This window comes from Indicator indicator, chromosome 26 (genome assembly GCF_027791375.1).
Source record: "Indicator indicator isolate 239-I01 chromosome 26, UM_Iind_1.1, whole genome shotgun sequence".
Classification (NCBI taxonomy): Eukaryota; Metazoa; Chordata; class Aves; order Piciformes; family Indicatoridae; genus Indicator; species Indicator indicator.
This window is the reverse complement of record NC_072035.1, coordinates 14,544,350-14,557,593: the sequence shown is the minus strand read 5'-3', so window position 1 is coordinate 14,557,593 and position 13,244 is coordinate 14,544,350. Positions and strand designations below refer to the sequence as shown.

Below are 13,244 nucleotides of genomic sequence, written 5' to 3'. Positions count from 1 at the left end.
TCCCAGTGTGACTAACAAAGGCCCAGGCAGTTAGAGGGTTGTGGAACCCACTTGGCTGGGGACATGGCTGGCACAAATCATCTGCTGCTCTGACAGAGCACCTCCAGCTTGCAGTTGTTTCTTAGTAGAGTTTTGAGGAAACTGCTTCCAGTTGGCAAATGGAAGTACACAACCACAGGTCTCCAAGCAGGGCAGGAACCAGTCAGATCTCCTTCAGCAGCATGCAGGAGTCACAAAGGGTGTGCAGCTCTCTGATGACATGTTCTGAGGAAGGACTGGAGGACTAGTAACAGAGCAGCTCTCCATGTGACATGTGAATCCACATACGCTCTCTGGAAATGAAATCCCTTCTTCCTCCTCTGAAGAAACTTGCTTTGTAAAGCAAAACTGAGAGGGAGGAGAAAGAGAAAATGTATAAACACTTTGAATGAGAAAATACACTCGGACTGTGACAATATTCTTTTTTAATAAGCAACTAATTCCCTTGAAACCAGAGAAATGCCATTAGCAAACCCTGCACAGAGGTCACCAATAATCTGCATATATGCAAAGGATCACACATTCTGCCCCACTCATTCTGGAACTGTGATCATCAACAAAGTAAGGTCTGGAGTGGGAAATGGAAAGGCACTGAAATGGTGTTAACTTCAGAAACTATTTTTAGAACAGGGAGAGAAGGTGTTTATTTAGTTATTTAAATGTCTGCTTTCAAGTGTCTAGTTTTAAGGAAATATCCTCACAGCACAGGCTTTTTAAAATAAAGTAAACTCAAAAGCAAAGAAGAACACAGACCCATCATCAGGGCACAGAACACAGTATCTTGGAAATAGTCTTATGCTGCATCATGTTCTCTTAGTTACATAAAACCTGAGGAATGGGCTGTTTCTCCATGATTTCTCCAGGTTCCCACAAGCATTTAAGAGATTCAGGCACACATCCTCTAAATACTGCACTCTGATCCTACTCAGCCCTGACTATTATAGACATTGAAGGTCAGGTTGGGTAAGGCCTTGAGCAACCTGGTCTAGTGGGAGGTGACCCTGCCTATGGCAGGGGTTCAGAACTAGATGATATTTAAGGTCCCTTCCAATCCAAATCATTTCATGATTCTATAAACTGAACAAAACATAAAAGGCTCTAAATAGTTCTGAATATCACAAGTTAGAACATTATTTGTAACATTCTGTTTATGCAAATATTGTTACTAAGAAATAGACTTTTTCCATACTTGAGCTGTTTTGTATTGGCGGAGGACCTTTTCACATCTTTGCTTCAGGCAAAGCTGAAGGGTGCTGAGCCATCTCATTTAAACTCTACTATTACCTAGAAAGGTTGGACCAGATGATCCCTGAGGTCCCTTCCAACCTAGCATTCTATGACTCCATGCTGTGTGAATACATGTAAATAAATGTACAACCCTATCTCTGTATTCTATAAAGGCTCTGAGAACATTTTCCAGCTGTCTGTAAGCAGAGCTATGGAAGTAGAAAATAGCTGAGAAGTAGAAAATATAGAATATTTATTCCCCCACCACAACTTTAATCTTTTCATTCATATTCTTTACTGCCACTGACCTACTAGCCCATGCAAAATCGCATTAAATTCAGATGGTATCCCTTAATAGAGCCCAAATCATGCAGTTCACAGTGTAAAACCAGGCAGCTGTGTTTACCACATACACTTGCAGCAAAAGTACAATTAGTTTGCCATTAAGTTCCAAAACAGTGAAAGAAAAAAACAGTATTTCAATTAAATCACACAGGTAACTGTACTGAAATTGTAACAAGATGAGAAAGAAAATGCTAACATTGACAAAATAGACTGTTGGTTTGTAACATTCAATCTTGAAGAACCCAAGTAGGCTGAACTGAAACAACAGTGGATTTGAAGCATCCCTGTCAGAGCACATGGAGGTTTTATTGTGAGATATCAACTTTGGACAGCCCCTTGACAGTTAATATAAACACACATGTAACTGTGTAAATAAAATTTGGCATAATCATATAGGTCAGGGAAAACACAGCTTTTAATACATGGAGAAGATGCAGTAAGCCATCAGGAGTACTACAAACCTATTTCTAACTTCTGATACTCTTAAGTTACCAACACACTCTTAACTACAAGTTTTGGTCTCTTTTTATCTCTAGCTACAAGTTTTGGTTTGTGTTGTGTTGTCAGGGCCAAAACTCATTTTATAAGAGTTTTTGCAAGTTTTATACCATAAAAAATAGATAGTAGAAGTGTTGGGTTTTTCCTAGTTTTTTTAAAGCTGCATTTCTTTTAACAACACATAATACTTCAGAAATCTTTTATGCTTTCCCAGCAGTAAATGTTATTAAATCCTAACCTGACTTTCTCTCTGTTTTTGAACCAAAACAGTAATCATGATGAAAAAGCCAAGACAAGCTGACTCATGAAGGCAGAACTGTCCTACCATCATGAGCTTTTGGGTCACTGCTCATAAAGAAATTTGTCCATCTCCTCATGCTACAAGCTGAGAGCTAGAGTCAGTATTGAGATAAATCTAAAACTAGGAAAATCCTTCACTCTCTTCTAGACCCTTAGAAATCCATTAGATTGTAATGTGGGGTGAAATAATGTTCCAGATGACATGCAGTTCTACAGGGAGACACTTTTTTCTTTCAGAAACAGCCATGAAGAGGATAATGGCACGAATGTTAAGTACTGAAGAGGGGGTACTTCACAAGATTTAATCATCTGTTCTGTCCAGGGACCTGCAGCTGTAAGATGAGGTAGAATTTAAATGGACTGTTCCAAAGGGTGCTTGGCCTCAGTACTGATTGGCCCTGCCTTTGCTGGGTTAAAGGTTCTCATCTTGCAACACTTGGACATTTTTGAACAGTACCTGAACAACAGGTTTAACCAGAGGTGCGAGGTGCCGTGGTGGGAGAGAAAGAAGCTCAAAAAGGTGCAGACATCTCATACATCAAGATGATCTAAATCTCAACCTCACCATAGGTCCTTCAAGCTGGATGGCTGTAAAGCACCTGGATCACAGCACCAAACACAAATATCTGTAAGAACAAGCATAGAGTTATATTCGCTACAGCACAGCAATTTTTACTCCTCCACCTTCTTGGGAAGGACAGAGAGGTGCAGGAACCTTTCATGTGTGTATGATCCAACAAGGCCGTTTTCCTCTGGGATTAGCACCTGCAGCCCTGCTTACTGCACAAGGATTCCCCGGGTCTCTGCCAGGCTGTGCTCTGCCTTCGTTGTGTATACACGTGTGTACGAATATATACATAAAAGTAACCGTATATACACGATAAACACATCTATAAATACCCTTATGTACGTACACACACATATATCTATACACACAGAGAGACACGGGCGAGGCCTTTTTATTCCAGTCAGATCGGGGAAGGAGATTCCCGGTGCCAGTTAGTAGCCAAATGCCGCAGCGGGATGAGAGCAGGCCCGGTCTCGGGAGGAGCAAGAGCGGGGCGAGAACAGGCCGGGGCTCGGGAGGAGCAAGAGCGGGGCGAGAACAGGCCGGATCTCGGGAGGAGCAAGAGCGGGGCGAGAACAGGCCGGGGCTCGGGAGGAGCAAGAGCGGGGCGAGAACAGGCCGGATCTCGGGAGGAGCAAGAGCGGGGCGAGAACAGGCCGGGGCTCGGGAGGAGCAAGAGCGGGGCGAGAACAGGTCGGGGCTCGGGAGGAGCAAGAGCGGGGCGAGAACAGGCCGGATCTCGGGAGGAGCAAGAGCGGGGCGAGAACAGGTCGGGGCTCGGGAGGAGCAAGAGCGGGACGAGAACAGGCCGGGGCTCGGGAGGAGCAAGAGCGGGACGAGGACGGCCCGGGGCTCGGGAGGAGCAAGAGCGGGACGAGGACGGCCCGGGGCTCGGGAGGAGCAAGAGCGGGACGAGGACGGCCCGGGGCTCGGGAGGAGCAAGCCAGGCTCAGCCCAACACTCGCGCGCCCTGGTACCTACCCGTGCCGGTCGCGGTGCCAACCCCGCCCTCGCCCGGCGTGGCCTCACCCCTCCCGCTCACGCACAGCCGCCGCTTCCGCCTCTTCCGCCCGCAGCCGGCGGAAGCGGCTGGGCCGTGCTGCCTGGGCGGGCGGGAGCGAGGGAGGGAGGCCGGGCCCGGCGGCAGCGCTTGGGGCTCTCCGCCGGGCGCAGCCCGCGACCTCTCTTTCCGCCCCTTTCTCCCTTCGCCGGAGCCGGTGATGCCGGTCCCGGATCAGCCCTGTCCCTGCCGTTCCTCTTCTTCCGTGCTTCGGGCGAGTGCGACGGCGGCGGGAGGCTGAGGGCCGAGCCGCCCGCCGCGCCGTCATGGTGCCCTGTGGAGCGGTGCTGTGGCGGCGGCTGCTGAGGAAGCGCTGGGTCCTTGGCGTCGTCTTCGGGCTCTCCCTCGTCTACTTCCTCACCAGCACCTTCAAACAGGTCAGTGCTCGCTGGCGGGAGGAGCACCGGGGGTGGACTGAAACATCCTTTCTCCCGGGGTAACTGTTCTTCGAGTGCTGTGGCTGAACTCCTGGCATATGTTGCCGTAATAATTATTTTATTACGTTAGTTTGTTAAATAGAAGAGTTATATCTAATACTGTGTTTTACAGCAATAGTGTTCTGAACCAACAACTGCGGAAAAATATCTCGAAGGGAATCTCAAATGGCCTTGGTTATTTTGCTATCTTAGCCCTTGTGGACTTTAATTCCACTAGCAAAGAGAAATTGTGTACCTGTGGTTGTTTAATGTAAAATATGCTGCTTTTAGTAGCCAAGTGCAGCCATGTTGCTGATTCTTTGTTGAATTTATGTACCCCTGTTTTATGGGGCTGTGCTCTTTTCATGCTATGCATAGCAAAAAGTTACTGCAAGGTGCATGTTGCTGGTGCCATGGGCACTTGAGTTTCCTGTGCTGTCGAGTTTGCGACATGTTTCTAATTGCGGCAGAAGCACGTGGAGTAGAAAGGCAGAAGGAACTGGTACCTGTGGTTTCATTGCTGATTTCCCTTGCAGGAAGAGAGGACAGTGAGAGATCGGAATCTCCTCCAAGTGCAAGAGCACGAGCAGCCGATCCTGTGGAAGGTGAAGTTCAGTGTGGGCAACAGCAGTCAGCTGAGTAACCAGTGCAGAAATTCTGTGCAGGGGAAGCTCCTCATTACAGATGAACTGGGTATACTTGATACTAAAAATTTATTCTGCCTGTTGCAGTGTTGAATGCTGCTTTGCCTGGCTGGTTGTGATGGCACTTCCCAGTAACAACTGCTCTTATTAGGGCATTCCTGCTGCACAGTCTTGGCAGTTGGCCTTTCATCCTTGGACTGGATCATTTTGCTGTGGCTGCAGATATGGCTGATCCCATTCTGCATGCAACAGGCTGTGGTCCAGCTGGGCTCAGCTCAGGCACAATACCTTGGTTGTGCAGCTGTACTGTTCCCAGGACCACCTTAGATTCAAAGAACTCTAATTATTCAACCTTCCAACCCTTCCCACTCAAGCTGGGATTGACCTCAATGAGATGATCTTTAAGGTCCCTTCCAATTCAAGCCGTTCTATGAACCACTGAGTCCTGCTTGCAGAGCTATTGGTATCTCCCTGCAGTGTGTTCCTCCTGCCCCCATATGTTAGGGAGAGTAATCAGGGAAATCTGGCCTTGAAAGCAGGCAGCTCAGTACTAGTATAATTAGTGCTCAGTCACAACTAGCAGGCTTATCTGCCCCTTACCAGTTCGAGGACATTTCTTGCAGGATCTCAAATAGCTTTAAATGTGTGGAGCCTTTCCTGACCCATGCATATGCTTCCTCACTGTGCTTGCTGCTCAGGCACTGGACTTTTCTTGACCAGAAATCACAGTTGTAGAACAACTACCTCATCTCCTGTGATTTGCAGTATCTGAGTTATGCTTCTAAGGTGACTAAAATTACAGATCTCTTTCACAGCCTAGCATTGCTGTAGTACAGTTTCTGTGAGGACAGACACTGGTTCTGTACTATTAAGGATTCCACTCAACAATAAATATTACATCCATCCTGCATGGATTAATTTAAGTCTCTTCATACTGAACTATAAAGAGAGTTATCCAGACATAGACCAGTTGAAAGAATGTAGGTCATCGTTTTTTCTATTGCAATCATCCCTAATCACCTTTCTCCTTCCAATCACAACAATGAATTATGCCCAAAAGAAACTGGAACTTAAATATTCTTCATTTAAATACCACAACAATGAATTATGCCAAAAAGAAATCAGAAGTTAAACATTCTGCATTTAAATACTCCTACTGGATATACAGCATGTTAGAGCAAGTACGCAATGGGTGTGCAGGTAACACCAAACTGCTGTGAAACTCAGCTCATTGTCCAACTGTATTTCAGAGAATTGCTACAGGACTGAAGTCAAATTAAGTAATAAGTCAAATCATCTACTAAATTAAGAAATAAACCTGTTCTGAAGTTATGTGATCCTTACTCTAGGTTTGTATAGAGCATACAAAGGAGTACATCTTACCAATTTTACTACTGGTTTTGTTTTTCAGGCTACATCTGTGAGAGGAAGGACCTGCTGGTAAATGGCTGTTGTAACGTTAATGTGGCCAGCACCAAGCTGTACAGCTGTGAGAGCTGCCTTCCCAATGGCTGCTGCAGCATCTACGAATACTGCGTGTCCTGCTGCCTGCAGCCCAGCAAGGTGGGAGGGCTTTCTCCTGTTTTTCAGGTGTTCTCAGATACTTAGCTTCCCTCAGGCTGAAAAGTGCTTGTTTGTGAGGGTTTTTTTTTCGATAGCAGGGACAGGTCATTTTCTTGGAAGGATGAGGAAAGCCTGCAAGGACCATATGGAAAGCTATAAATAAAGCTATAAAAAATTAATCCTGCTCACCTCTGAGAAGAAATTCTGGGAAGCTTGGGAAATGATTCAGTTTCAGGGGGATTGTGTTTGCTGAAGTGATTGCAGAAAAGCTGTTCAGCCAGTATCAGTTTTGCAATTAGCAATTCCCTGTATTGTTACCTTCTCTAGATTGTCTTACTGCAGGGGTTCTATGATGTAACCTTTCAGTGCTTGCTAGAAATAATAAACTGGAGTTGCTAATACTTGAGCTGTGTAGGTTAGGGTGGGCTTTGATTAATTTTTATTGTTTGTGAGTTTTTTTGTTTTGTCTTTTTTGCTAAACTGCAGCAACATCTCCTGGAACGGTTCTTGAACCGAGCAGCTATTGCTTTCCAAAACCTCTTCATGGCAGTGGAAGATCACTTTGAGTTGTGTCTGGCAAAATGCAGGACTTCATCCCAGGTAAGACACAAGTATGTGGCTAGACCTCAAAAATGGAGAAATACTCAAGAAGTGCCTTTGGAAAATGGGGCTTGGTCTGAGTGGCTGATTTGTCGTGCTTGCATAAATGCTGAAGCTGTGGCTGAGAGCTAAGCTGAAAGCCATGCTCTGATTTTTGAGTGGAATTGGTAACATCAGCAGTAAATGAAGGGCAAAGAGGGGACCCAGAGCAGGAACGTTGTACACTCTCTTTCGAAAAGAGGTACTTAAACTAAAAAGGGACTGGCTGACTTCAGTGACCTGTGAAGATTTCAGATGAATTCTGGGGAAGATCTCATAAAGTGAGAACAGTGAGAGTTGTTCCCAGTGGCTTCAGAATGCCACTTACTTTATGGTATCTTTTCAGACTTGCCATATGCTGACAGTCATCTTCATAGACTCAGAAAAATATGCTGTAACTTTTTCTTGCTTTTGAAGGACAGAGGTGAACTTTGTTACCCGTGTGATTTTATTAGAAATTTTGGTCTAAGGAAGCATCAGACCTCTTAGAAAGTGCTGGGTGCGATGTCACAGAAGCCCAGCATGGTGGGTATTGGAAGCAACCTTTAGGGGTCATCTAGTCCAACTCCCCTGCTAAAGCAGAGTCACCCACAGCAGGTTGCTCAGGGTTACAATGTCCAGGTGGATTTGAAATCTCTCCAGAAAAGAAGACTTCACAACCTCTCAGGGCAGCCTGCTGCAGGACTCCAGCACCTCCACACCCTCACCTTCCTTATGTTCAGGTGGAACTTCTTGTGTCGGGCAGCTCAAGTATTTAACATGGCAATCGGACATAGTTCCAAATGTCTCCAAAGCTGTGGGTTTTCACCCACAGTACCTGAACAGTATCTGCTTTATCAAGAAAATGCACACATCTCAAGTAGCAACTTCGCTATGCCTTGCTTGCTTAGGACATTTGGTGATACTGCCTAAGCATTGATATTTTTTTTTTTTTTTTTGGAATATCGAATCTGTTCCTACCTCCTTGGGTAGCCTGAAAAGGAGATTCTGGGTATGGTTCACTATTAAAGTGCTGCAATATAGCATCTGTCTTTTAGATGTTGGGAGTGCAGTGTTGTTTGACTCCAGATGATACTCTGATATGTAAAAGAATGTGGGTTGGGTTTTGCATATGTATAAATGCTCTGGGGTTTGGCCCTCAGTGAAGAGCTGTATCCTTTCAGTGTGTGTGTGTGTGTGTGTGTGTTGATAAAGCTTCTCCTGTTCCTGACAGAGCGTGCAGCATGAAAACACCTATAGAGATCCAATTGCAAAATACTGCTATGGAGAATATCCCCCAGAGCTTCTGCCTGTCTGAGCGACCAAGGGAAGAAACTGGAGACTTGGAGCCAAAAGAGCAAGACAAGAACTGCTGCTTTACAAAAGGCTCAGTGTAAAGTTGTTCCTGTGGACAGTGTAAGCAAGGGACTTAAGTTCTCTGGGCCTGAATCACACTTTCTACAGTGAATTACACATCTGCTTTAGAGTACCAGAGTATTAGAGCTGGACTGGAGTGCTGGTCCTTTCTTTGAATACTTCCTCTAGATTTTGGGATGCATGGAGTCAACCTGGACTATAAAACATCATAGGAAAAATACCTAAATACCTAATTGCATCTGTATGTGAAGGTTCAGTTGTGTCACTGCAGTCCAGAGACCTTCCAGAGTGGCAAAGATTTTTGCTTGTAGAGAGTAAAGCATGCCTGTTGTGCTCTCTCTCTGGAGCACTTCTTGACATGCATGGTGTACACTACATATGTAATTATGAATTATTTATTCATTTTATATGGATTACTAGCTGAAAGTATTGATGCTTTGCATAGCTAGTTGTTGATGCCTTTCAGTTTTGTTACAACAGGTAGAAAGGATATTTTTAGATCCTGACTGAAATTGCTTGATTTTTTTCCTTCTTAGTCTAAAGGAATTGTGTTGGGATTTGTCACTATAGTGCTTTTGTTCCTCTTATTGAGTTTAAAGCATTCAGAACTCCAATGGAGTTGTTACTCTGTCCATAGCATGAGAGAAGAGCAGGGATCTGCCTAGGATGGGATGTTTATTGCCTGTAAACACTTTCCTTGTTACTCTGCAGCAGTTTCCTCAAAGAGGAGCCTTAGTCTTACAAAGAGCTCTCTGCAAGTCCACTCTCTGACAGTGAGTCCCAGAGATTTGTTTGCTTGAACTCAGTCAGGCCTTGATAATTCAAATGTGCTTCACTTCTGGTTGTGCAGGAGGCAGAAGGGTGGAGTTGGTCGAGGATTTCAGTTTAATGATGTCCTTGTGCATGAAATAGAATATTAGAACATGATGCAAGCCTTCCTCCAAGGACAACTGTGTTGCACGAGTTCAATTACACAGTCATGGTAGTTTTGATTTGCTGTTTGGCAGACTTGTTTCCTCTGCAATTTTGGTCTGATCAGAATGGCTCTACACCAGGGTTGGTTGTCCCACAAGTTCTCCTAGCTCTAGTTAAGTTTTAACTTTAAACTGTCTCCTTAAGGCCACACAACACAGAAAAAGATGGGTAGGACTAAATTTTTGTTCTCCCTGCAAGTCACTGAACAATGCCCAAAATTATGCTGTTCTTTTCTTTATGTAGAGCTTCATTTCTCTTGCTTTTACCCCATTGACCTCCTCCATGATTTTGATTTTAGTACATTTGTTTAAACTGATTGCTTTCATTATTTTTCCCAGAAGTCATCATGGTTCTGTCAGCAGATCCTCTTGAAAATCTTGGGTTTTCCAAAAGCTAAAAGCTTTAGCATTAGCCATTTAGCCAGCTGAAAATCTTTCTCCCCTTTGCTGCCATCCTATGGCAGCTTGCTGCAGCAGGTATGATTCAGTGTGATGATGCAGTGTGAAATGCTGTCTTCAGAGGGTAGCAGAGGTTACTTCTCAGTGTTAAACAGATGCTTCACCCCTGTTCCAGCACTTCTATGGTTTTCCTCATGGGAGGCCATCAGACTGGTCTAGTATATCATTCCTGCTGAGGTGTATTCCACCACTTCCTAGTTTTGCATCACAGCTGATGGAGTCAAGGTACTGATGGCTTGCTCTTGCTTTCTTTTCCATCTTGGTATTGATTCCTTAGCAGGTGATACCACTGCTTGAAGAAGTATTTGCAAGAAATCATGAGAACCAACCTCGTCTGGACAATAAGCAGTGGGAATTCCTGTCCCTTTTCTCTCCTAGATGTGATCAGAAGTGCATTGTAACTGTTGTCTGTTTACGGAGACAGAAACTGCATGCTCCCTCCCTGGTTGATGAGCTGTTCAACTATTGTCTATACTCTATATTAAATCATTAAAATTTGATCTGTTACAAAATACTGCCTGTTCCCATGTCTTTCCTTGAACTACATGGCAGCTGTACCAAAACCTAAGTTTCCAGAATGCAGTGGAGCAGAGAGGGATACTTACTTGAGTATGTGTGATAAAGACAAGCAAGTGGAGGCAAACAGGAAAACTATTTCATCTCAGTCTAAGAAAAGAGCGTGCTTTTCTCTGTGGTGCACAGAAAGACCTGGCCCTTTGCAGAAGTAGATTGAGCAAGGAAAAGGAATGCAAATGAGTGCTTCGTGTTGTGAAGATGTGGTGAGAAATGTCAAATCTGTGCTTTCTGTGTAGTATAAGTGATGTTCATCCCTCTTGGTGATGGTTTTCAGTGGCTGTCTGACATCTCCTTTCTATTTGTCAGCTAAGAGACTGGGGTTGTTGACTTGTGTTTGACAGCAGATTTAATGAGAGCACTTGATGGAACAAGTAGCTCTGCTTGCCTGCACTGAGGTCAGTGCTGGGGATAATTGAATGGGTTGTGTACTCCTGAGTTTCTGTAGTTTACAAGAATATTAATGGTAGTGAAAAATGTTAGCAGCTGACATCTAAAGAGGAGTAGGTGTAGTATTTAGCTGTACCAGTCTGCAAACAGTAATCTATGGCAGGAGGGCAAAGCAGTAACTGCCATCTTCACAGAATTTCAGCCTGAGCCATTGGCCTTGAAAGAACTTGGATAAAAATTCTTACTGTGACAGGCTGGAGTTCTGAAGAGGCAAAAGCAGACTTCTGGCTTGGGGCCAACACAAAACAGTTGATGAGTTGGGATTATAGTTTCTGCATTCTCAGAGTCTTCCTCACTTTGGTGACAAACCTTCACTCTGTCTTTTCTGTGTGTACAGGCTCAAATCACTTGGAGAACTTTCTAACAAACTGTAATTAGGAATCAGTTTCTGAATAGAAAACCCTAAGCACAGCAAATCTTAAATGTGAGTCTTTGTTCCGATATGCTTTTTAAAAGCAAATGCTTTTTTTACTTCCCTTGTCATTTAGCTGGACAGGTTTGAGCTTTAGGACTTGTTCTGTCTTGTGTTAGTCACTTAACTGCAAACATGCTAGATCCTTTTACCTAGCACTAGAATGTGATGTTTGTTCTTCAGTTACCCTACTCAAGGAGACGTGGGGGAGGAGGTAAAAAGGAATTTTCTAACTCAGCAAGTTCCACAAAAGATGGAGTTCAGCAAATTATTGGTGCTTTAATAAGAGCCCTCTGCATTTCCTTACAACCTGAGGCAAACAACTAACTATATGCAGAGAGGGAACAGTGCCAACTTCAAAACCTGCAGGGAATGATGGGAAAGTACTTAGTTCTTCATTTTTGATCCATGTTTAATTAATCAAGCGGTTCTGTCTAATACTTTTGGTCAAATAAGGTCTGACTTGTAGCAACATGTCTATTGTCTACATTCTGTTTTCCATTTCTGGGGCAGTCACATGGCCACAGATTTCCTTTTTTTTTAATTTCTAAAAACATAAGATTTCTCATGGATCTTAGTAGATTGCAATTACAGGTATTAAGCAAGAATTCTCAGGATGCCTTCAGATGGAAGCATGTTTGTTGCTGTGGTCTGTTTTGCCTGTGGTAAAATAACACAAAGCTGCAGAGTAGATAAAATTAAGAAATTAATTCTAGTTGAAACACTTGGCTGATAGAAGCTTTTCTAGTGTGTATTTCAGTTAAGGGGATTGAAGACCACAACCTCTACAAATTGAATGGGAAACAACTGCTAGGTTTTCTATAGATGAGACTACAATTCATCTTTTTCTACTGTTAATGATTGAAATGAGGACTAGCACCTGACTTACAATTTAATGGAAGCATCCAATAAAATCCAGCTCTCATTTATCTCCTTTTTCTCTCTCTCTGCATTCCTACACTAATAGGATTCAAGTTGAATGGGAATCATCTATCAATTCTCTGCATTCTGTTCCTGTCCTGCACAAAATATGTATAGATTTTTATACTCAGAGCAAAAAGACAGTTCTACATTTGTAGTTCCTATGACTTTTGACCCTGGCCTCACCTGGAGCCTTTACTATACTTCTTGAGATTAGTAATACTTGTCTTACAGAGACATGAACCATCACAATTTGAAGAAGTGGGATAAGGTTGGGTGTAAGCCCCAGCTGTGACATGTTTAATAAAACTAAGCTATTGACATTATCATATGCATAAAAATGCATCTATCAGCTGTGTAAGATGACACTGGATATGCTCTATCCATATCTTCAAATGAAAAAATGGAGATTAGTTGCAAACTACAGTTACAGACCTGCTTAGTAATAAAAGTTGTGCTATCTGAGGAAATAAAGATGTTCGTACATGGATGAACAGAGCCCTCATTTATCTAAGTCACTGATGCCTTAAAAATACCTATTAAATTAAAAAAACTTCAATCCTCTATGGTGGCAAATGCATACAAAATATGAGTAAGCAATACCTCTGGTGATGTCTTTTTGTCTGCTCGACTTCTGTCAGCCGTACAAGCTCGTTTCTAGTAGCATCTCAGCTGGTGCAGCAGCAAGGAGCAGCCAGCAGAGGTTAGCACAGCACTGGGATAAAAGCTGGCTCCTGCCGTGGAGCCGGGCTGGCCGCTGGCCCTCAGAGCTGGCTTTCACTTGGCCAAAGGCAGGCAAC

At 43.8% G+C, this 13,244-nt stretch overlaps 1 protein-coding gene across 3 annotated transcripts; it reads left to right on the top strand.

Annotated features, from left to right (window-relative positions):
* The first annotated feature begins 4,303 nt into the window (after positions 1-4,303).
* Positions 4,304-8,717, top strand: SPRING1 (SREBF pathway regulator in golgi 1). Of its 3 annotated transcripts, XM_054392845.1 has the most exons (5): positions 4,304-4,414; positions 4,990-5,146; positions 6,509-6,660; positions 7,147-7,260; positions 8,513-8,717. In XM_054392845.1, exons 1-5 carry the CDS (start codon positions 4,304-4,306, stop codon positions 8,594-8,596), a joined length of 618 nt encoding a protein of 205 aa, XP_054248820.1. In that variant the 3' UTR covers positions 8,597-8,717. The 3 variants fall into 3 exon arrangements, with proteins under 3 accessions (XP_054248820.1, XP_054248821.1, XP_054248822.1); XM_054392846.1 differs by lacking the exons at positions 4,990-5,146; positions 6,509-6,660; XM_054392847.1 differs by lacking the exons at positions 4,990-5,146; positions 6,509-6,660; positions 7,147-7,260.
* The last annotated feature ends 4,527 nt before the right edge of the window (positions 8,718-13,244 follow it).

Coding starts and splice junctions, on each gene's coding strand:
- SPRING1 (XM_054392845.1), top strand. CDS start 4,304: ATGGTGCCCTGTGGAGCGGTGCTGTGGCGGCGGCTGCTGAGGAAGCGC. Junction 6,661..7,146: donor GCTGCCTGCAGCCCAGCAAG/GTGGGAGGGCTT, acceptor GCTAAACTGCAG/CAACATCTCCTGGAACGGTT. Junction 7,261..8,512: donor AATGCAGGACTTCATCCCAG/GTAAGACACAAG, acceptor TGTTCCTGACAG/AGCGTGCAGCATGAAAACAC.